General features: G+C 43.7%; 1 protein-coding gene across 1 annotated transcript in view; it reads left to right on the forward strand.

Annotated features, from left to right (window-relative positions):
* The first annotated feature begins 12,560 nt into the window (after nucleotides 1–12,560).
* LOC138373553 (DNA-binding protein Ets97D-like) overlaps nucleotides 12,561–23,570 on the forward strand; it is a 514,987-nt gene continuing 503,977 nt past the window's right edge. The window contains exons 1-2 of the mRNA XM_069339774.1: nucleotides 12,561–12,732; nucleotides 14,057–14,208. Of these exons, the coding sequence (XP_069195875.1) occupies nucleotides 14,060–14,208 (149 nt within the window). The 5' untranslated portion in view covers nucleotides 12,561–12,732; nucleotides 14,057–14,059. The remainder of the gene's footprint in view (nucleotides 12,733–14,056; nucleotides 14,209–23,570) is intronic.

The following is a 23,570-nucleotide window of genomic DNA, read 5'->3' on the forward strand; positions in this document are numbered from 1 at the left end:
ATGTTTGGACCAATACAGTTTTGACAGCAGAAATGGGGATACCTAGATCTAATTCAACTTGATCTTAGTTACACGCTAATTTGGCTGCAATGTCTGTCTCATTATGATGGGTTTTATTTATGTATGAAGGTATCCATACAAAGGAGATTCGAGACTCTTTACTCTGTGCAGAAATTAGGTAATTTATAATTGGTAGTATGTGGTTCTTGCTCTCGATCTTCCAGGAGAAGTTTTCGATTGCTTGAAGAGCAGACTTTGAATCACAAAATATTATTCCTCCTCCAATGTTTTTTATTGTACTGGTAGCTAGTTGTAACGATGCTAGTTCTGCTTGTGTGGAGGTCAGCCAGTTGTTTAACCTGACACTGACAGTCTTTGTGCAAATATTATTTCGATAAAACCTACATGCTGCTGCAGTCCGTCCAGTAGAGGATTGGACTGAGCCGTCGGTGTAGACACAGTGCTCGTGAGATCTTAAATTCTCGATGGAGGAGGCAATTGTTTCGAGTGTGACAGCTTTAAGAAGAGCAAGATTCTCACTATCTTTCTTGGTGATGGTGTGTATGATACTTGGATGGTGGGATACAGATAACAAGGAATATCGGAGACAGGTAAATTTCACTTGAAAGGAATGCTCAGTTTAATGAGATTGTAGGCATTGTTGCTCAGCCATTTATAATAAAAGGAGTGAGTTGGTATGCCGGCACCAGTCAATAGGGTGTTAACAGCACTAAATAATTTGTCTCTGAGCAATGCAGGAGTGAGTTTAGTTCATTTATTATGCACCCCATACCTATCTTGTGGGCGGTAGTGGAAAGGGTTAGAGGCACATAATGGGCTTAGGGACTGAACCCCACAATTCATTTAGTTAAGCAAGTTTGTTCTGTAAAATTCTGAAACCTTTTTGTTTGATGATGATACTTCCCTCATCCTGAAACGCTGTGGTACTCGTGGCTTTACAAGATTGTAAATACTACGCGATGCTACGTATTCTCCCAAACCCAATCATATCTTACCCTTACCATAATTTAATTAAAACTTCAATCACAATAGTTAAATAATTACGCTGCTTATTTCTCTCAGTTTGGGATGTGTTCTTCTTGGATTTATTATTACTGATTAACGATAAACCTTAAACATTGATGCCTTCCTTTTAGTCATTACTTCGTCGTCACACCTTGGCCTACCCTACCGTAATTACTTCGTCGTCACACCTTGGCCTACCCTACCGTAATTACTTCGTCGTCACACCTTGGCCTACCCTACCGTAATTACTTCGTCGTCACACCTTGGCCTACCCTACCGTAATTACTTCGTCGTCACACCTTGGCCTACCCTACCGTAATTACTTCGTCGTCACACCTTGGCCTACCCTACCGTAATACCCTACCTACCGCTTTTGACACTGTCAACCACCAAAACCTTCTTCTTAAATTACATCATTATGGAGTCAGAGGACACTCCCTGCAATACCTCAAATCTTATCTTACTGACAGGCTCCAGTATGTTTCTGTGAATAATACAATTTCTCCCACCCTACCCATCAACATTGGTGTTCCTCAGGGCAGCATACTTGGCCCTCTCCTCTTTCTCATCTACATTAATGACCTTCCAAATGCCTCCCAACACCTCAAACCAATTCTATTTGCTGACGACACAACCTTCATTTACTCCAGTCCTGACCCCCTTGCTCTAAATGCCACAGTAAATACTGAGCTAGAGAAAGTCCATCTTTGGCTAACTGCCAACAAACTCACCCTTAACATTGACAAAACGTTTTATATTCTGTTTGGCAATAAATCCTCTAATCAGATAAATCTCAAAATAAACAATACCCAAATTTGTAACAAATTAGATGGCAAATTCCTTGGCGTTCTCATCGACCACAAGCTGAATTTCCAGGGTCACATTCTAAATATATCAAAAAAAGTTTCTAAAACTGTTGGCATTCTTTCTAAGATCAGATATTATATGTACCTCGCCCTGCCCTGGTTACTCTCTATTACTCCCTCATCTATCCATACCTCAACTATGGTATTTGTGCTTGGGGTTCTACTACCCAAAATCATTTACGTCCTCTTATTACCCAACACAAAGCTGCTATTAGGACAATATCCAACTCTGGCCCCAGACATCACTCGGTACCCTTACTCAAATCTCTGAATATGTTAGATATTAAGTCACTGCACATCCTCTCTTGTGTATTATACATATATAAAACGCTGAACTGTAATGCCAATCCTGACCTCAAAAGCTTCATTGAAGGTTGTAACAGAACCCATGAGCACCACACCAGGAATAAATACAGTTTTGATATTCCTAGAGTACGACTTAATCAAACAAGAAATGCTCTACAAATCAAGGGACCCAGAATGTGGAATGACCTTCCCAACCATGTTAAAGACTGTACCTCTCTCAACCAGTTTAAGATAAAAACTAAACACTACCTAATAAATTCCCTGTAACCTACCTCACTCCTCTATTGTCAACCCATGTCTGTAATTTTTTTTGTTTAATCAACACTGTTTGTCAACCTATTGTATTTGTGCTGCTTTTTCAGTCATGTTCCCCCTTTTTTTTATCTTTATTTGTATTTGTTCTCAACACTTTTTATTCTTTATGCTCAATTAGTATTAAGTTCTAGATATTAATGTTTTTCTTGCCCGAAACGCATTGCGTAATAGTGGCTTTAGGCATTGTATGTACTAGCTCTATCTATATATTGATCCATTAATGTAACATCACTTGTATGTATATACCTTACCTGAATAAACATATTTATTTATATTTATTTATTTAATTACTTCGTCGTCACACCTTGGCCTACCCTACCGTAATTACTTCGTCGTCACACCTTGGCCTACCCTACCGTAATTACTTCGTCGTCACACCTTGGCCTACCCTACCGTAATTACTTCGTCGTCACACCTTGGCCTACCCTACCGTAATTAAATCCTGCTTCACAATTGTGCCTTCCTTTTAATTAATCGGTCACTGGGATTCCGGAACATGTTTAAAAACTATAATTATGAAGGCTTTCTAAGTTTATATTCGTTAATTTTATACTTATATCTATACAATAGGTAATGAGAATTACTATTACGGTCATTGTAAAGTACTTAGCTTAAAGTTTAGCTTAGCTTACTTAGCTTAGCTTAGCTTAGGTTAGCTTAGCTTACTTAGCTTAAAGTTAATGACTTTTAATATTCATTAATCCGCTTACTGGTACCAGTCTGGGACGCTTTATTCTATCAATTATCATTTTTTCTCTCCACAGACTGTTGGGGGATAGTTTTTATGGTATTCTTATACAGCACATTTGGTGAGCTTATTTTTATACTCGGTCGCTGTGCTCCACGATACATAATTATATCCTGCTAATCATTTAAGGCTATCTATGTACATTTGTTATTTGTATATCTATATATATCTATAGGTAACAGGGATTATTTCTTTCCTTGTCATTACTGAAGTATTTAGTTAATTTAAAGTCTTATAATATTATGATTAATACACTTATCTGTAACAGCTTGGGGCGCCTTAATCTATTAATTATCCTTAATCTATCCACAGCGGTTAATACTTAACGACCAACCACCCACCGTACCACTAAGGATTAAGCCACTCAAGGGGTGGCACGGGCATGCTTCGCCCGAAAAATTGTATGATATACAGCTCATTTTATTCTGACTAAGGTGTGTCGATCATCTGGTCACCATTTGGTCCGGGAGACATCTCCCGTCACGCAGGGTGCAGTCGCACCTCCACAGATCTCCAGTATCATCTATTGATACTGGTGATGGCTCAAAAGGGTCACCACTTACGAGCTATTCATGCCTGTGCCACCTTTTGGGTGGCTTCATCTTCATCTTAACACATTCACAAGGGAGACATCTCCCGTCATGCAGGGTGCATTCGCACCTCCACAGATCTCCAGTATCAGCTCCTGATACTGGTAATGGCTTAAAAGGGCCACCACTTACGGGCTATTCATGCCCGTGCCACCTTTTGGGTGGCTTAATCTTCATCAATCAATCAATTCTGACTAACGACCAGTTATAAATGCGGTTGACAGGCCGCGTTGACGTAATATCACGCTTGATGCGGTGCCCCCTTTGCATCTTGGGGGTGTGGGTTGTTCTCACATATTCATGCATTAATTGCAGTATATTACACGTTCATGTGAATTTAAAGACGTTCTATAGTACATGTCTTCCCCATGCTTGGAACATTAGAAGGTCCCATCCTTCACTACGTTTCGTGGTTTTCGTGGGTTTCGTGGTTTTCGTGGTCCACAATTTTAACAACCCTGTTATTGAACCAGTATTTACCCAAGCCTTTTCTAATTCCTACGCTGTATACGTTCAAGGGAATTTACTTACGTATTTATTTATTTATTTATTTATGCATATACAAGAATGTACATAAGGAATGTGAGGATACAATTATGGTAATTACAGTCTTGTAAAGCCACTAGCACGCGCAGCGTTTCGGGCAGGTCCTTAATCTAAGAAAATTTTAAGGAGGTAAATACTTGCAAAATTTATAGACAACAAAATGATAATAGATTACATGAAATGAAAAAAAAGAAGATGAGAAAAAATTGTAGGTACAGTATATTAAAGCACATAGGTAGCTAAGATTGATTGCAATGACAGCTTGAATGGTAGTTAACAAAAATTGGTAGTCACAATACAGCATATGGCTAGCACATAAAAGAAGACAGCAATGAACACAATGATAAGGTTGTTTGATATTACATAAAAATTAGGAGATTGGGTAACACTAGGTACAGAGCAAATTTAAAGCTCAGTATTATAGTATGACGAAAAAATACCGAATTGCTTATTCTAATTGAGGCTCAAAATCAGTGGAAGATTAGCGGAAGAAGAACACCAGGCGTCTTGTTACTAATGCTTTATTAATGATCCCCAGTGTCCTATTCGCCTCATTACGACCAAGCATGCATTGATCCTTTGGTTTTAAAATCTTACTAATCGTAATTCCCAGTTCCCTTTCACATTCCACTTCGCATTCCTGACATCATCCGTTTGTGACTTGTTATCCATTTCATCATTACCTAGCCAAAAAAAAAAAAAAATCACATTTATCAGCATTAAACTGCATCTGCCAAGCTTTTGCCATCACAAAAACCTATTTAGCTCAACTTGAAGTGATAGTGAATCTTCTACCATGTTAATTTCCCTACCGATTTTGTATCATCGGCAAAACTAGCAAATGTTGCTATTCCATCCTAAATCTAAATCATTTATATATATTATATTCGCCAGAGGTCACAGGACAGAGCCTGAGGCACTCCCCTAACAACATTAACACACTCTGACTTAACCCCAGTTATACTAACTCTCCGTTCACTTTGAAATAACCATGCCCTATTACAACTTCATATGACCCACAATACCATGAGCCTCTATATGTAATCAGTCGTGCATGTGGCACTGTATCAAAGCTTTGCTAAAGTCAAGATATACATCATCACACTCCTTACCGTATCAACTGCCTCAACTATGCTGGATTAAAAAGATAGCGAATTTGTTATTTAAAATACTGTCTGAGGGACTTCCTTCCAGACACAGGTATTCACAGCAACCCTGCCCTCTGGTCTCTCCCCCGTGAGTACTATAATGTATTCATGGGCCTTTAATGCTTCCCTTTCAGCTTCAAAAATTGTAATGGTGCCTTATTTTACTTCATTATCTTAATGACGTGTTACAGGTCGGGTCTGGAGTGCCTCTCCCCCTATTTCCCTTGGACTACATGCTGTTGACTATGGCCGTTACATTTTCCTTCCACGGACATGCTACATGGGGGGCGTCCATCCCCCCCCCCCCTTTCATTCCCGCCAGGGTTTTTATTCATGTCTATAATGCTTTATATGATTAAAAGTGCAAGTATGTTGTCGATTCAGTTTTTTTACTTGCGTCACCATACCTGGTTTCACTTACGCTACCGGACCCCCCCCCCCCCCCCCCCCGCCTTCCTCCACAGAATCATCGCGGAGGGGTCAACACACACCCCCCGGGACGAGGAGATCGGCGTGGAACGGCCTGCTCCCACCTGACGCAATTCGATTCAGCAGACCACTGCCCATTCATCCTACGAATTTGTTTCTTTTTTTCCTAGGATCCTGCTTAGGTACCCTGCCTAACATCGGGCTTACCAATAATATGCAATAATAGGCATTTACCCACAGCTTGCGTTAGTCGCAGTCTGCCTTACCCGCGGTGGCCTAGACTGGGGAGTGTTACCCGTCTGTCATCACTTAAATTACCCCTAGAGTGTTCTTTTCCCAAAAAATCTGTTCAGATCATTCAGCTTGGCCGCCTGGGCGTTGCAGTCTACGTCCCCGGTGCTGTTGGTTCAAGGTAGCCCACCCACTTCTTGCCTTCAGTTCCTGCCGCTAAGGGTGAGCATGATAACACGCCCTTAGTTCGCTCATAGAAAGCCGGCATCCACTGGACCTGTGGACTCTATCTATCTATACCCTGTGGATACCTCTACTCTATCCGGTATTATTACTCAAGCCTTAATCATAATTGAAGTACACACTGCTTCACTTCCATGCGTTGTGTTCCAGACTAACCCGCCAACAGCGGCCTTCAGGTGTTGGTCGGCCCCACAACTGTGATATTTACCATTTTGGGATTAACTGCAACATCAGTGCTTCATTTCTATACGTTATCTAATTTATCATCATTACTATTTAACATACTTTGCATGATCCGTCAGTGTATATGGTCAGTACAATGTTGTTTTCAGCTTGTTGCAAGTAGCCCTGTTCGTTTGGTTTTCGGAGCGTTTAATTTCCCACCTGCTTTACCACACTGTCCTACTTATGCCACATGTCCACCCCTGCCAACCCTTACTGCCGTAATATTTCCAGAACGACTACAGACCATTGGGGAACACCTCATGGACGGCGAACATTGGATCGCGCCCGAGGAACACTCTCGACGGACTGCACGGATGGGCGCATGCAGGACCTACTGACCCGCCCTGGGCCAGCCTCGCTGGGTTACTCTCTGCGAGGGCGGGATACAGCGACGACGCCACGAGGATGACCTGGCGTGGCGGTGCACAGCACGCGAGGCATGCACGAGGTAATACGCCCACTACACGCGGACATTAAGACGCCCGCCTTGTATACACATGCACCAGAAGGGGCTCCATTGGTCACTTCCAGGATGCTGCTTACCTAGCAGCATTTACCAGCCATGTACGCCCGACTCTGTACCTTTTTTTTCAGTTTTAGAAATCCTGACTGTTTTTTTTTTTAACGACAGAGATAACGGGTGTACGGGCACGGATGTGGACGCAGACAAGGAAAAACTCCATGATGCCCCGCGACGCAGAACTTGCAGCGACGACCTTCCTGGTGGCAGGGCCCCCTACGTCAGGCGAGAAGTCATCGCCCCTCCACGCTGATGCTCCTTTCGCGGCCAGCGGGCACTCGCCCTTGGGGGGGGGGGGGGATCCGGCCTGCTGGCCTGCGGAGTGGGGGTGCAGCGCCGGCCCCTAAGTGTTCCACTGTCCGCAGCTACTTACTCTGACTTGTACGAGTAATGTTAACCTTGCCCTTTATGTGTATTCTGCATTTACTGGTTAATTTACGAATTTACATTATGTATTGGAATGGGGCATTATTATCTGTCACGTGTTAGGACAATATATGCTACTCTAAACGCACTAATTCTCAAGGAAAAATATGTTAGACATTTGCCTTACTTTTACTCATACATAATAACTATTCAGTGTTCTGCAGATCTTGATTTAGTTAGTTCCCGGCTATAAGCATATGTATTAATGATATTAAATTGCAGTTATAGTACTCAAAGTTATACATGTCCATGTTACGCAGTTGTAAAATATACAAGTTATAGCCGCTTCATTAACAGGATCTGCAGAAAATATTTATTGTACTAATAATAAATAATTAGGCCCCCATGCTGTTGGTGTCTTTTTCCCTCCATGATCAGAAAAGGTGGTGATGCAATGATGCACACTCCTTCCATGCATGAAGCCATATATCTGGGGGATAGCATGGTTCTTATTCTATGGAGGAGACGGTTTAGGACCATTCTCTCGAATGTTTTGCAAATGCAGCTAGTAAGGGAAATTGGGCGAAAAGCATTCTCTTGATTTGGCTTGGGAATTGGAATGATTATACTGTTGGTCCAAGAGATAGGAAGCTCCCCGGTAACATAGCTCATATTATACAGCTCAAGCAGGGGATTCCCTGGTACTAAAGGGAGCAGACGCAATATGTCATAAGTGATACCATCTTCGCCGGGGGATGTGGCTTTACCTTTGTTTAGGGCCGCGAGTAATTCAAACTCAGTAAATGGCACGTTGCATTCATCTTCCTTGTGGAGCATGAAGTCAACGAGCCTTTCTCGATCTCCGTAACCAGCATCTAATCTGAACTGTATGTCTGGGGGAAGATTATTGAAGCTAGAGGTGGTTGCCCAAGCATCGACTAACTCGTTTGCTCTGTGTAGAGGGTGAGGGTGTGCTACTTGGCCGATCTTATCGCCTTTAATTCTTTTAATATCCTTCCATGCCTGGCTGAGGGGGGTGTGAGAGTTGAGACTGTTAACAAAAGTTTCCCAGTTATCTTGCCTGAGCTCTGTCATGAGCTCCCTCGCCTTGGCTAGGGCTTTCTGAAAGAGCTTGAGCATTGCTGGCGTACGTGTTTCCCTATATGCAAGTCCAACTCGTCTGGCAGTGCGTTTCAAAGTACGCAGTTTGGGGTCATTGTAATAGGCATGGTGTTTTTTACCTTTCATATCGTTCCGGCTATTGGATGGTGTGGAGGGCCGACCTAAAGGGTCAGCGAACATCTGAATGCTCTGTACCAGACCGTCGTTAAATGTCTGGACTGTGGAGGGATCATAAGTGCTGTACCACTCTGACACATGAGCAACAAAGTCTTCACGTCGAGCAGGAGGAACACTGAGCCGTTTGCGTTTAAAAGTCCCACCGGGCAGGATGGTATTTCCTATACATAGAGTAGTCAATCTAGGGTGATGATCTGACAACAAATCTGTTACAATAGATGATGTGCACCAGACGTGAGAGACGTTGAAACCAACACAGAGGTCTAGAATGCCTCCACAAATATGCGTGGGTTCAAGGTCACCCATAATCTGCACATCTTGGTGACTATTTAGTAGCGACAGCAGTTGATTCCCGTTACCGTTACTGAAGCGAGAGCCACCAATGTCCTTGACATTGTAGTCACCAAGAATGATGGTGGGCTCTGCTTGAGCGCAGGCCGGAAGATCAATATAATTTAACTTTCCTGCTGGAGCATATAGATTAAATACATTGAGAACAGAGTTGCCCACATAGATCCTCACTCCATGATACTGTTGACTGGCAGTTTGTTTTTCTGGCAGAAGTTGATGGGGTAGGGATTGTTTGATGTATAGAATGCAAGAGTTACTGGATCTGAGGTTGTAAGAAACAAATGAGGGCAATTTCGGGGGTGAGGATCTTGCGGGAACTCTGCACTCCTGGAGACATACAATATCGATGTGTTCAGTTGTTACTTTGTGATGTAAATCTGAGAACCTTTCCTTGAGGGACGCAATGTTCCAGCTAAGGATGGATAACTTAGTTAATTGTGCATTTAAAGTCAGTATTATATATTGATATTATTAGTTCACTTAATATATATTATCTATTGCACTACGATATAAGTCCAGGAACATTTCTTAGTTTATTACCAATGTCACACATTTGCCTCCAATGGTCTAGTACAATTTGTCGGTCATTTCCAGCTATAGAGTCGTTTTGAACATAGTTTAGCACAACTTTGGCAGTTAACCTGCGTGGAAGGACTTCATGTAGCGAGTAAATCTTATACTCGCTCCATTATCTCATCATCTTAATGGCATAACTAATTACACAAGCAATAATCCTATCCCTATTTACAGGTAACGGGTTTTCCACCCGCCTATCTTACTGTGAGGTGTAGTCACCGTTTTACGGGCTATTCATGCCCGTGCCACCTCTTGGGTGGCTTAATCTTTATCAATCAGTCACCGTATATAAGCCAGCGACTTGAGAATAGCAAACCAGTACAATCTCCAGTCAAGAATGTAGCACTCGGCGTAGGCAGTTCTAATCGACCCAAGACGCTACAGCTTCGACACAGAGCAGGCAGCAGACTACGACCTCATCCAGCTACAACGCTCTCCCACATAGAGCTCCGCGACTCCGGCCACACTCAGCTCTCTGCTCTGCTCCAGGCTTCGTCACAACGTCTACGACACTGCTGTATCCAGGACTACTAAATAAATATGAAACTGTAGCGACTAGATTATCCCAATAATATACTTGCTCCAAATGCTTTGTTAATATTCCTGACAACCTTTGGAGATGAATGAGGTGAGGCGTTGCCCGAGCATATAAGCAGCAGAATAGCAAACATTAACCAGAGTCTACTTTCAAGTGTGGTCTAGAGCAGACACTTGCGAGATACTGTACCGACGCTCAGTGCGCTCAACTCACACCAAAGTATCACCTGTGTACTTCTGTATATTCGACCAAATATATATATAGTATCTTAGTGTCTGTGTTTATTTGTCACCATACTTTACGTAACAATAGAACCGTTACATTGGTGACCCCAGAGAGTTTCGACGATACCCAGCCACGATGGACCACAACACTCACTGGACCTCTACTGCTACTGTTTGCTGTGATGGAACACTGCCAACACCCTCGCCACAGCTATGATTTTCATCGCGTCCATCTCTGCATTTTCATCTACTACGGCTTGCTGCTCCACGATCGTTACTCATCTGACAGCCTCATCAATGATTACATCATGTTGGATCTACAGCTTGTCCTGCCGACTCTCCGTCGCTGCCAGGGCACTGCTTGTCCTACGCCCACGACAGCTGCTCTGTCATCAGATTCATCTACACGTTCACTGCATTTTGATACTCGGCCGACTCAAGCCCTTTGCGCAGTACAGGACTTACTGCTTGCGATTCCGACACTTCGTCGCCTTCAGGACAATTCAGCTCTAGATGTGATTACCTCGTTGTCCTAACTACGTGCCTACATTACCTCCTAATGTCCTGGTGCCCGAGCCCATCCGCCCCGGATCTAAATGCTCCACCAGCGACCCAAGGACGCAACAATTATGCACATTCTTCTCTCCTGCTACACCGAGCTTGTCCACACACTGCCTACATCTTTTGGTACCAGACTACAATTTCCACAGTCAACAATGTAGTACTCGGCGTGTACAGTCCTAATCAACCCAAGACGCTACAGCTTCGACACAGAGCAGACAGCAGACTACGACCGCATCGAGCCGCCACGCTCTCGCTCCCCGAGTTCAGACACTCACAATTCTCAATCGAGCCGCCACGCTCTCCCACATAGAGCTCCACGACTCCGGCCTCACTCAGCTCTCTGCTCTGCTCCAGGCTTCGTCTCAAACGTCTGCGACACTGCTAAATCCAGAGACACATCCGCCGACTACGCAGTTCACTTTTCGACCACAGTTACCAGCAGCACCGCCACCTACGACAACGGACGATCCTGTACGACCTCCCACCCTACAACCCACCAGCCGCACCACAACCTGATCCTACGACGACGGACGATCCTGTGCGACCCCAGTTAGATGACATCAGCGAAGAGGAGGAAGTTAACTTTGATGGTTATGTAACGCGAGCAGGGCGTACAATTCACCGACCAGCTAAGTTCCTTGATCGAGTATTTTTCCTTTCATCCCCTGGGAGGGGGAGTTCTGTAGCGAGTAGATTATCCCAATAATATACTTGCTCCAAATGCTTTGTTAATATTCCTGACAACCTTTGGAGATGAATGAGGTGAGGCGTTGCCCGGGCAACACGGTGAGGTGTTGCCCGAGCATATAAGCAGCAGAATAGCAAACATTAACCAGAGTCTACTTTCAAGTGTGGTCTAGAGCAGACACTTGCGAGATACTGTACCGACGCTCAGTGCGCTCAACTCACACCAAAGTATCACCTGTGTACTTCTGTATATTCGACCAAATATATATTTAGTGTCTGTGTTTATTTTGTCACCATACTTTACGTAACAATAGAACCGTTACAAAACTCACTAAACACTGTGTATCTAATCAACCCAACAACGTAACATAATCGTACGTTACAACTTAATGTTACCAAACAATATGTAAAATGTTTTGTCAATATTGAGGATAAGTTTGTTAGCAGTCAGCCATTAGGGGACTTTGTTTAATTCAATATTCACAGTGTAATAAGTGGGTCAGCATTAGAAATTGCCTAGCTAAAAGTACATTTAATATCCCCATTTCACAGGAAAGTTAGTCATGTTAGCTCTATCTATAAATCCAACATTATCTGTGTAACTCATCTTCTATGTATGTACTTTTACCTGAATAAAAATTTGAATGTATATATGGAATATGGGTCTCGCAGTGTAAACTGTACTAAGTCAGGGTTGCAACGCGCGTACGAACATGTGGGTTAGGCAGTTAATTAGACTGTATTGAAGTCGAGGTCACATCGCGCATTCGGACAGCGGCCGCTGATAATGTAAACACAGCTGATTCACTGGCGACACGGAGCTGGCGGTATTAGGACGGAGTTTCCCTCGGTATTGGCAAGCTTTTGCTGAGAATACTGCCAGCTGACGTCACCATAAACAGGTGTCCAGTGGTGCGGTTCATCGCCAGAGAAGGTATTATTCATTATGGATAACTAATCTGATATGTTGAGGGTCATAGTTATGAATCGAGTAGATTCATAACACTGAATCTACTCTGTGCAATAATAATGAAATTATTGTATAATCTTTAGTGTTATTAACAGTTTGTGTCTAATTTGTCATTTTATTATTTCTTAGAGGGTGGAAAGCTTGTCGGCAAAACTGAATGAGTACCTGGTGTTGGGGACGAGAAACTTATACTTTGGCCTATCAAATTCTAACTGTAGGCCAACTACTGACTTTTTTCCAGGATAATTAAGGATCTGATTGTGCACTGATTGATTCAGAGAAAACTAGTAGGATAAGGCTTAAGAGGAATATGGGTAGGGAAGGGATTCAGAGAAAACTAGTAGGATAAGGCTTAAGAGGAATATGGGTAGGGAAGGTTTTAAACTTGTCAACAAGAGTCGGAAGACATCATCTCCTTGGATCTGTGTAAAAGTGCAAAACAAAACAAAAATGTATAAATACTCAAGCATATGCCTAATAATGCCCCCTAATTTAACTTTCTTGGAAGTGTTTCTTGGTTTTTGTTGGCTACAGCTGTAGGTTGCCGTCCTACGTCTGACTTGTGTGTACAGGAGATCGATCTCTCCTTTCACAGCACTTTGGTCGGGCCAGGGCTTCACCTACTGTTAGTCAAGGTGGGACCTCTAATGCCAACAGCCGGGTCGGATGCATGTTCCCCAGCCTCGTCCTGTTTTTTTTTATTTTGTTGTAATCTATGAAATAGCTTGGATAGTTTGATAAAGTACAGATATATGAAACATGTGGAAAGCACAACAAATTTCTCTGGAAGCTAGAAAACTGTTGCAAGTTGCATCCTAGTAAGGCCTGTCAGTAGATGGTTTAGGAAGGACTGCAATAAACCTATGTTCAAGCTTCCTGTTCCCATTGACAGGAATTATATGCTGCATCGTATTTCCCACAGGTTTTGGACACACTTAATTGTTTTTTAAATTGAGAAAAATACATATATATTTCTATTCACTATTTGTAATGAAATAGCTTTGGTGCGTTGGTGAAGTGCAAATATGTACTCCAGATGATTGAAATGGATCAACAGAGCCTCTATTGAGCCATGCACAGCTGTTCATCTGCTAAAGATAAATACGGTACAATATGGATTCTGACACCAGGATTCAAGTCGGCAGGTTCACGAAATAGATTGTTAAAGCTCAAATTTTATTTTTCTGTACTGTATGTTTTCCATAGAGTAATATACTATCTATCATAAAATAGGCAATATTTTATTTGACAATTTACATATATAATTAACATTTTTAATCTTGAACAGACAATGTCTGGGTCAGTATTAGACGGGATTGGAAGCTTGGAAGAAATGCTGTTCCGAGCTGCTGGAGAGATGCCAGATAATGGCCAGGCATCAGAGGGCTGCGAAGGGAAGGGGGACCATGAAGCAGCAGCATTAGTACTGCAGGAGCGGAGGTACAGTATATATATATATATAATACTTACGTTTCTCATGATTAAAAGACGTTGCCCTAAATATTTATGAAAGAATAAGTTTTAGTGCCATATAATTTAATTGTAACCTACAGTGCTTTGATGTCGATGAACAGTGTATAATTTGTCATTACTGTATAATGTACCGAGGCCGTTTGTCAGTGATGCTAATATTTTTTATATTGATTCAGAAGAGCTTCATTCCATCTAATTATGTGGGGTGATCACAATTAGTTCAAGGTGGGATTTTGTTTCATTTGAAAATGCCCTGCCAGGTTCAACTTCATATCTCCTAGTGTTTTTGATTAGCCTACAAGGACTGTACTTCATGTACTGGTTAAATACATGAAGTACAGTGCCTTATGCATCCCAAAATTAGCATTTGCACAGGGTGTGACCCCCCCCCCCCCTCCTCCCCACAATAAGGAAAGAGTACAAGCACATACCGTATAGTATAATGATCAGTGGTGCATGGGAGAGGCTGAGGAATATGCAGGGCAGCCATAATAAAGTTTAGACTGAACCAAAGACTTGTGCAAATAGAGGCGGTTGTGTCTATCAGCTCTCCCACTCCAGGACGTATGAGGCAAACCTTAACACTTTAGTCTGGGCATGACGCAGCATTGCGTCATCCGTTTACTGTTGGTAATCTCGGGGATGACGCAGCATTGCGTCATCCACTAAAATAATTGCCAAAAATCAGGTTTTTATCCGATTTTTTTGGGACTGTTTGGTAACTGTCAACAAAGCGAATGCAATCTGTGACTACAATACAAACATGAAAGGTGTTGATCACTTTGACCAAATGATCAAATATTATCACTTCATAAGGAAAACTCACAAATGGACGATGAAAATGACCATCTATTTTGTGCAAATGGCTATCTACAATGCTTATGTGATGTACAACTACTACACAAAAAATACTAAACTATAATAATACATATACTAAAATACTAAATACTAAACATTTGTGGGCAGGAATTGGGAGTGTAGCTGGAAGGTGTCTGGGCGCTCACTCGCAGTTAACGCGTGGCCGTCTTCAACTCGTCGGCGGGTGGAGCATGACCAGGTTTTTTATTTTATATGCTAATGTTCCTCTAGAGAATTCTATTGCGAACCCATTGATACCAAAATGAAAGACCTAGAACGAAAATTGAGGTGACCAGAGTGAAAAGAGTGAACACATTTTATCGCTTTTGCGCGCTCCTGGGTAACTCGTTTGCACTTTCTCTGTTTGCTGCAGGTAATTAGCTGGGCTTTTGGAGTTTATATGCATTTAGTGCTATAGAGAATTCTATTGCAAACACAATGATACCAAATTTAATCTCGTAGGACGAGAATTAAGGTGACAAAGTTGAAGAGAGTATACACTTTTCAGAATTAACGCACGCTCCCGTGAAACTCTGGGACCCAAATCGCACAGTTGAGGGGTGGCGGGCAGGGCACGCCAAAGTGTTAAGGCGAGGGAGTCCCTTGGAGCATGCGGCTCGGAGATCGGCAACATGAGCAAACCTAGACCTCAGGTGTTAAAGACCTACAGGTATCCAAGGCCAAGGGATACTGCCAAAAGTTTGGCAGTATCTCTATATGTAAGGGGATTACCACAGAGTGACAGTGGGGGTGGAGGTGAGGAGGGATGACATGCCTCTGAATAAAAGTTAAGCATAAGTCTTTGACATAGAGAACGTGAAGCCATGATTGGTGGCTCAAGATGACACGTTACCATACTCGAGTTGGAGCTGACATTGGAGGTAAGAGGGGTCGTTACAGTGACTGCAGTGTATTGTCAGGACAACCAAAAATAGAGTAGTGCTCAGAACACCACTTCATACAGGAAAAAGAAAAAGTTAAAGAGAGCAGCACCAATCCTCATTTTAAATGAGCGATAAGAGTGGAAGCTTGGACAGAAAAGTGGGAGATTGCCATAACTGGGAGGCAGAGAGGTAACAATGATGTTTCAGGAACCACACAAGATTCATATTAATCACTTCTGGCATATTAATCAATCTGGTACCAAAGCAAACACCCAGATAAGATAAAAGATACCCAGCAAATACTGTAAAGAGGAGGAAGGGTCTTTGTACAACCTTTTCTCTCATCTGCTGGTGAGAATGGAAATATGGAAGAATGAAAATATTTTTGCTGGACTCCAAAAGATACTGACTGTATGAGCCTGCCGCCGTCGAATTGTAGAGCGACAACGTGGACTGAGTTTAGAAAGGGCGAAAAGATCATTATAAGGGAGGCAGACATGAGTGAAGCAGTCCAAAGGACAAGATTAAAGAAGGTGTTTACGAGTCTGGAAAGAAGGAAGAAGATGAGCACCAGAGCTAATAGGTGAAAAATGCAAACCCTTCTAACACCAGTTGTGTTCCAACTCTTCCATTATCTACCAACACCAGTTCTGTCACAACAGAGCCAGGGAGATGGACAAACAACAAATAAGTCTGAAATAAATTTACTTACAACCTTATGGACCCTATTCCAGGTGTGAGAGAGAGGGGGCGCTAGGAGTAATAGTGAATATTTAGGATTTCCAATTCTCATATTTATCTATGCACATGGCCCTATGGGCCTCTGCACTCTTCTGAAACAAAATAAAAGATTCAGACTTATTCCTGCGCCATTACCACTTTCAGCCTTCCTGCTTACAGCATACAGCCTAAGCACAGTCTGAATGCCACCAAGGAATGCACTTCTGCATGCCATGAGAAGCATAATGAGGAACAGAGCAGAGACCATTGTCTATTGTCATGGTAAAAGGAGGGAATGTGGAAGAGAGACGTTAGACAGGAAGGGAAGGGTAGCACAGAGTGTAAAAGATTCCAGACTGCCTTATCAAATCACCACTAAGGGAAAGAGGAGAGCAAAAGTAAACAAGGATGGGGATATGGCTATCATATCACCATCAAAGGGAATCATAAGAAATGGAAGAAGACCAGTGAGAAAGATCAATGCAGGAAACAGTGTGGGCGTGATTTGACGTGAGCCACCTCACCAGAATTCAGGAGAGACAAAGAAAAAGAGAGAATGAAAAGTTCTGAAAGATGGCCTCGAGTATTTTGTGTGGGCATCGCCCCCAGAGGGCAGGTCAACAGTTAAAAAACACACAAAAGAAGCAGAAGCTCTGGAAACAAGTTGAAAAAGTGTTTGAGATTGGGTGGAAATTGGAAAACATGGAGGGAGATAAATGGAACAAATGGTATACCATTTATTCACAAAGATGCAAGCAGTGGTAGAATGAGCACTTGACTGAAAAAAAAAAGAACATCATTCCAGATCCTGGGGGGGGGGGGCAGGTTCTGCACCACTGTGATTGGGGGGCCAGGTTCTGCACCTCTGTAATTACCTAAGTGTAGTTACAGGATGAGAGCTACGCTCGTGGTGTCCCGTCTTCCCAGCACTCTTTGTCATATAACGCTTTGAAACTACTGACGGTCTTGGCCTCCACCACCTTCTCACTTTACTTGTTCCAACCGTCTACCACTCTATTTGCGAAGGTGAATTTTCTTATATTTCTTCGGCATCTGTGTTTAGCTAGTTTAAATCTATGACCTCTTGTTCTTGAAGTTCCAGGTCTCAGGAAGTCCTCCCTGTCGATTTTATCAATTCCTGTTACTATTTTGTACGTAGTGATCATATCACCTCTTTTTCTTCTGTCTTCTAGTTTTGGCATATTTAATGCTTCTAACCTCTCCTCGTAGCTCTTGCCCTTCAGTTCTGGGAGCCACTTAGTAGCATGTCTTTGCACCTTTTCCAGTTTGTTGATGTGCTTCTTAAGATATGGGCACCACACAACAGCTGCATATTCTAGCTTTGGCCTAACAAAAGTCATGAACAATTTCTTTAGTATATCGCCATCCATGTATTTAAAAGCAATTCTGAAGTTAGAAAGCATAGCATAGGCTCCTTGCACAATATTCTTTATGTGGTGATTGGGGGGCCAGGTTCTACACCTCTGTGATTGGGGGGGCCAGGTTCTACACCTCTGTGATGGGGGGGGGGGGGCAGGTTCTGCACCTCTGTGATTGTGGGGGGCCAGGTTCTGCACCTCTGTGATTGGGGGGGGGGGCCAGGTTCTGCACCTCTGTGATTGGAGGGCCAGGTTCTTGCACTGGTCCCCGATAGGCCAAACCAAATCAGCCGCGGCTGATGTGACCTTTTAGTGTGAAGCATTCTCAGGAAAATAGCTTCTGGGGAGCCGCTGAGGTTTTTCCAGTAATTGGCATTTCAGTGCACTCAACGCTGGGGTTTTGGGCCTTGGACAAAAAGAGCTAAATGGGCCCCATCCTATGGTCAGTATGGCCATTCAAAGACTAAACGCATACAGTGGTACCTCAGATTACGAGCGTTCCTGTTTACGAGTTTTTTGGGTTATGAGCAGGACTTGCTCAGAAAATTTACATCGGATTACGAGCGTTGCCTCGGAATACGAGGGTATTGATACGCGTACAGGCCAACCTAACGCGTGGTGGCACGGCGATTGCCCCTCGGTTTACCAGAGCCTTGCGCCCAGTGACTATTCCACCTGAATTCTTCACAAGGATTTAGTTTTTTGTCGAATTTTTGGCCATTTGAGCATAAAAGTTGTTGTTGTTATCTCGCCATGGGTCCCAAGAAAGCCAGTGGTAAGGTTCAACCTACGAAAATAGTTGCGAGTAGAAGCAGTAGAGGATGTCCCTTCCTCATTAAGAAAATGTGTGAAGTATGGGAAGAACTGTAAAGTTTTGTTAAAAACTCACCCAGATAAAGCTGTAGCAGGCCGTTGCATTGACCTTTTAAGTGACAATGTGATATCTTACTACAGACAAGTGTTGCAAAGAAGGGAAAAACAATCTTCAATGGATCGTTATCGTTGTGAGAAAATAGAGCAGTGAGCCACAACCATGACCTAGTGGTAGGCAGGCAAAATGTGCCAGAGATTGCACTCCAGAAAAATCTTTACTGCCTGATGTTATAATGGAAGGGGACCCCCCTTCCATACAGTAACACCTCTCCTCCTCCCCATCTTCCATATGCCAACAGGAGTCATCAGCAAGGGTAAGTAATAACTTGAACATACTTTTGTAGTATAGATTTGGATGAATTAGATATAAAATTTAGTTTGAAGTGAGGTTTTTGGGTAGTCGGGAACAGATTAATTCATTTCCCATTATTCCTCATGGGGAAATTAGCTTCGGTTTACGAGTTTTCGGATTACAAGCTGTCTCCACGAATGGATTAAACTCTTAAACCGAGGTACCCCTGTACTTGTAGATGGCTCGTGTGATAATATGTAATGATTAATTATCAAAGTTATATTATGCACAGTTTTGCAGAGGAATACATTAAGACCATATTCCTATACTTAAAAAGTTTTAATTCTATTTTCTAGAAAATAACTATACATAAAAGCAGCCAAAAATTATAAGATCTTTCACTAAGATATTAATACATATTGAGATAATTCACTCAATGTTTCACTTAGTTATAATACACATAATGTATAGTTTTCTATAGAAATAACTTGGTATAAATTTCCAACAACTAATTGTAACAATCACTTGTGTGTACAGAATGCCTCTTGACTGAGCAGCAAATAAAAACCAGTAATACGCTGTACTCTGCTGCTGCTGTTCATTTGTGTGAAACGTTATAGGAAATGTTTAAAACGCTCAGAACAACGTGTACAGTACAGGAAATAAATTAAAAAATAATTGGGCAGCTGTGGCTAATTGATTATTCCAAGCATTATTTGATATGTTATTTTTTATGGCACTAATATATAAGTGCTGCAAAGGACCCTGGTGCTGGCGGTCCCTTGGCCTTGAACCCTAGCCTATTGGGGAATCTGACCCTGCTAGAGGTTGTCTCTTGCTAGACTCCTTGGTGAATGTGATGCCTTTGTGTCACATAAAGCGCACAAAGTCACATGATACCTGTGTCACATAAAGCGCACATAGTCACATGATACCTGTGTCACATAAAGCGCACAAAGTCACATGATACCTGTGTCACATAAAGCGCACAAAGTCACATGATACCTGTGTCACATAAAGCGCACAAAGTCACATGATACCTGTGTCACATAAAGCGCACAAAGTCACATGATACCTGTGTCACATAAAGCGCACAAAGTCACATGATACCTGTGTCACATAAAGCGCACAAAGTCACATGATACCTGTGTCACATAAAGCGCACAAAGTCACATGATACCTGTGTCACATAAAGCGCACAAAGTCACATGATACCTGTGTCACATAAAGCGCACAAAGTCACATGATACCTGTGTCACATAAAGCGCACAAAGTCACATGATACCTGTGTCACATAAAGCGCACAAAGTGTCATGATACCTGTGTCACATAAAGCGCACAAAGTCACATGATACCTGTGTCGCATAAAGCACCTACTTTGTCACATGATACCTGTGTCACATAAAGCACCTACTTTGTCTTTTTCTCATTTTGGCATCTTGAGTGATATTCAGTGCCTTTCTTGGAGGGGGGGGGGGGAGCCCCTGCGGCTCCCCGGAGGTGTCCAGGCTGATATGGATATATTAGATTTTATGTATGGAGTTCTAGGCCTACTGAGGACCACGAGACAGAACCTGGACCTCTCAGAGAGGCACGAGGAGCAATGGCCTATAGAAACCCGTGTGGTTGGAAGCATTCTGCGTCTGTCATCGTCCGGGTCAGGCACCCAGAAAGGTAAGCGCCCCAAATCAAACCCCTATTCTGGTTAAAATATTGCTACCGAAAGCCGAACTTTGGGCTTTCGTAAGTGGGTTGAGCAGACAGCGGCGCGGTAACGTCATGCTAGTTGCTAGTTTTCATTTGGGGCATTCTGTCCACCAGTTTGGCTTTCGGTAGCAATATTTTAACCAGAATAGGGGTTTGTTTTGGAGCGCTTATCTTTCTGGGTGCCAGACCCGGTCGATGGCAGACATAGAATGCTTCCAACCACACAGGGGGTTTCTATAGACCATTGCTCCTCGTGCTTCTCTGAGGAGGCCAGGTTCCCGCTCGTGATCCCTGGTAGGCCTAGAAATCTATGCACATTGACTGATACCAAAGACTAATACTGTAAGTATCCACTCGATTTAACGACCTATATGGAGCTGTACCCTGGCTGTTATTTCCGGAGCTCTGGTATTTCCGAAGTTAAGTGTCGGTAATTTTTCAAGTAACATTCAGGTAAGATATATTTTGTATAGACATCCACTTGGTCCACCACTCTAGTGCCTTTTACCCTGTGATGTCACAGATTCACGGCACATTGTTTTGATTTGTCAAGAGGCTGTTGTGTTCATTCTGTGACTTTGTTGGACATATCTGCACAATCAAGGAACATCCGTGCACCATGTCGGCTCCAAATGCACTCATTGTGTCAGTGATGGCTGACTAGTGGGTGGATGGACAGGCAGGCAGGGATGGAGAGGCTGAAATGTTGGCAGGCAGAGGCTGAGAGGTAGGTGGGGAGGGAGAGGCAGGGAGGGAGGCAGGCAGGCAGGAAAAAGCAGGTAGGCAGGGAGGGAGGGAGGCAGGCAGGCAGAGCTCGGGAAGGAGGCAGGGAGGGAGGCAGACAGGCAGAGGCTGGGAGGTAGGCAGGCAGGCAGGCAGGCAGGCAAAAACAGGGAGGCAGGCAGACAAAAACAGGCAGGCAGGCAGCGCTTGGAAGGGAGGCAGACAGCAGAGGCTGGGTAGTAGGCAGAGAGGAAGAGAATGGGAGGCAGGCAGGCAGGCAGCGCTTGGAAGGGAGGCAGACAGGCAGAGGTTGGGTAGTAGGCAGAGAGGAAGAGAATGGGAGGCAGGCAGGCAGGCAGCGCTTGGAAGGGAGGCAGACAGGCAGAGGTTGGGTAGTAGGCAGAGAGGAAGAGAATAGGAGGCAGGCAGGCAGGCAGGCAGAGGCTGGGAGGCAGGCAGGCAGACAGAGCTTGGGAGGCAGGCAGGCAGAGGCTGGGAGGTAGGCAGGGAGGAAGAGAATGGAGATAGATGGAAGGATGGACAGAGGGAGGGAGGGATGGAGGGAGTGACAGATGGATGGAGGGAGGGATGGAGGGAGGGATGGAGGGAGGGATGGAGGGAGGGATGGGAGGGATGGAGGATGGAAGGATGGAGGGAGGGAGGGAGGGAGGGAGAGAGAGAGAGATGGAGGAAGGGAGGGATGGGTGTTGAGTTGAGGAGAAACGGAGTGTGTGTGTGTGTGTATGGTTGTAGGGTGGGGGAAGTGTATCGATGGTGGGGAAGGACCGGCTCACTGATAAGCCTAACACACTTGACCCAGTTAACCAGATGTTTCTTAAATTCTGGATGTATGTACATCATCATATATATTTCTGGTTGCAGATTTTGTTTAGTAATATTATTAGGATAATAAAAAGTTATAAAATACTTGTTTCATGAATGCTTTATTGTATTAGATGGAGACTCTCCAGGCTGTCTCTGGCTGGCTGGCAATCTACTGAGCCATTTCCCTGAAGGGTCTTGGGGGGGGTGTGGGGGAGAGCAGGAGTGAGGGAGTGGGGGAGAGCAGGAGTGAGGGAGTGGGGGAGAGCAGGAGTGAGGGAGTGGGGGAGAGCAGGAGTGAGGGAGTGGGGGAGAGCAGGAGTGAGGGAGTGGGGGAGAGCAGGAGTGAGGGAGTGGGGGAGAGCAGGAGTGAGGGAGTGGGGGAGAGCAGGAGTGAGGGAGTGGGGAGAGCAGGAGTGGGGGAGAGCAGGAGTGAGGGAGTGGGGGAGAGCAGGAGTGAGGGAGTGGGGGAGAGCAGGAGTGAGGGTGTGGGGGAGAGCGGGAGTGGGGGAGAGCGGGAGAGGTTCAGTGAGGGAGTGGGGGAGGGGACTAATAGAGGTAGGTGGCCTGCTTGCCATGTGAGGACCAAAAAACAAACCCAATACCGACCTTTGGTAATTTCGACCGCCAAACCGTCATGAGGCTCTAGATACCGGTCTCCCAAACCGGTCGTTATTTCCGGCAGATCGGTATATAAGAGGCCTTTAAATTGAGTGGATACTTATCATATCAGTCTGGATAGCTTCTTGGAGCCTCCGAGTCTCGCCCAGAAAATGGCATTTCATTATATTCAACGCTGGTTTTTTTTTCAATATCTAACACACAGTGCCACATATTCTTTCCCGCTTGGCACATTTTTATAATTACTGGTTCGTGCTGCAAATGCTTGCTACTGCCTTAATACCTAAACTATTCTGCTATTTAAAGCTGCTACATTGAGATGCACCTGGCGGCAATTAGTCAACGCACCAGAGATACAACAGTCCCCAACACACTGAATACAGTATAAACAAGCAGGTGTAATTATTGGCTTTATTATCACAGAATCCACTACCAATAAAAAAAAATCTG

The sequence above is a fragment of the Procambarus clarkii genome, chromosome 5 (assembly GCF_040958095.1).
Source record: "Procambarus clarkii isolate CNS0578487 chromosome 5, FALCON_Pclarkii_2.0, whole genome shotgun sequence".
Taxonomy (NCBI): domain Eukaryota; kingdom Metazoa; phylum Arthropoda; class Malacostraca; order Decapoda; family Cambaridae; genus Procambarus; species Procambarus clarkii.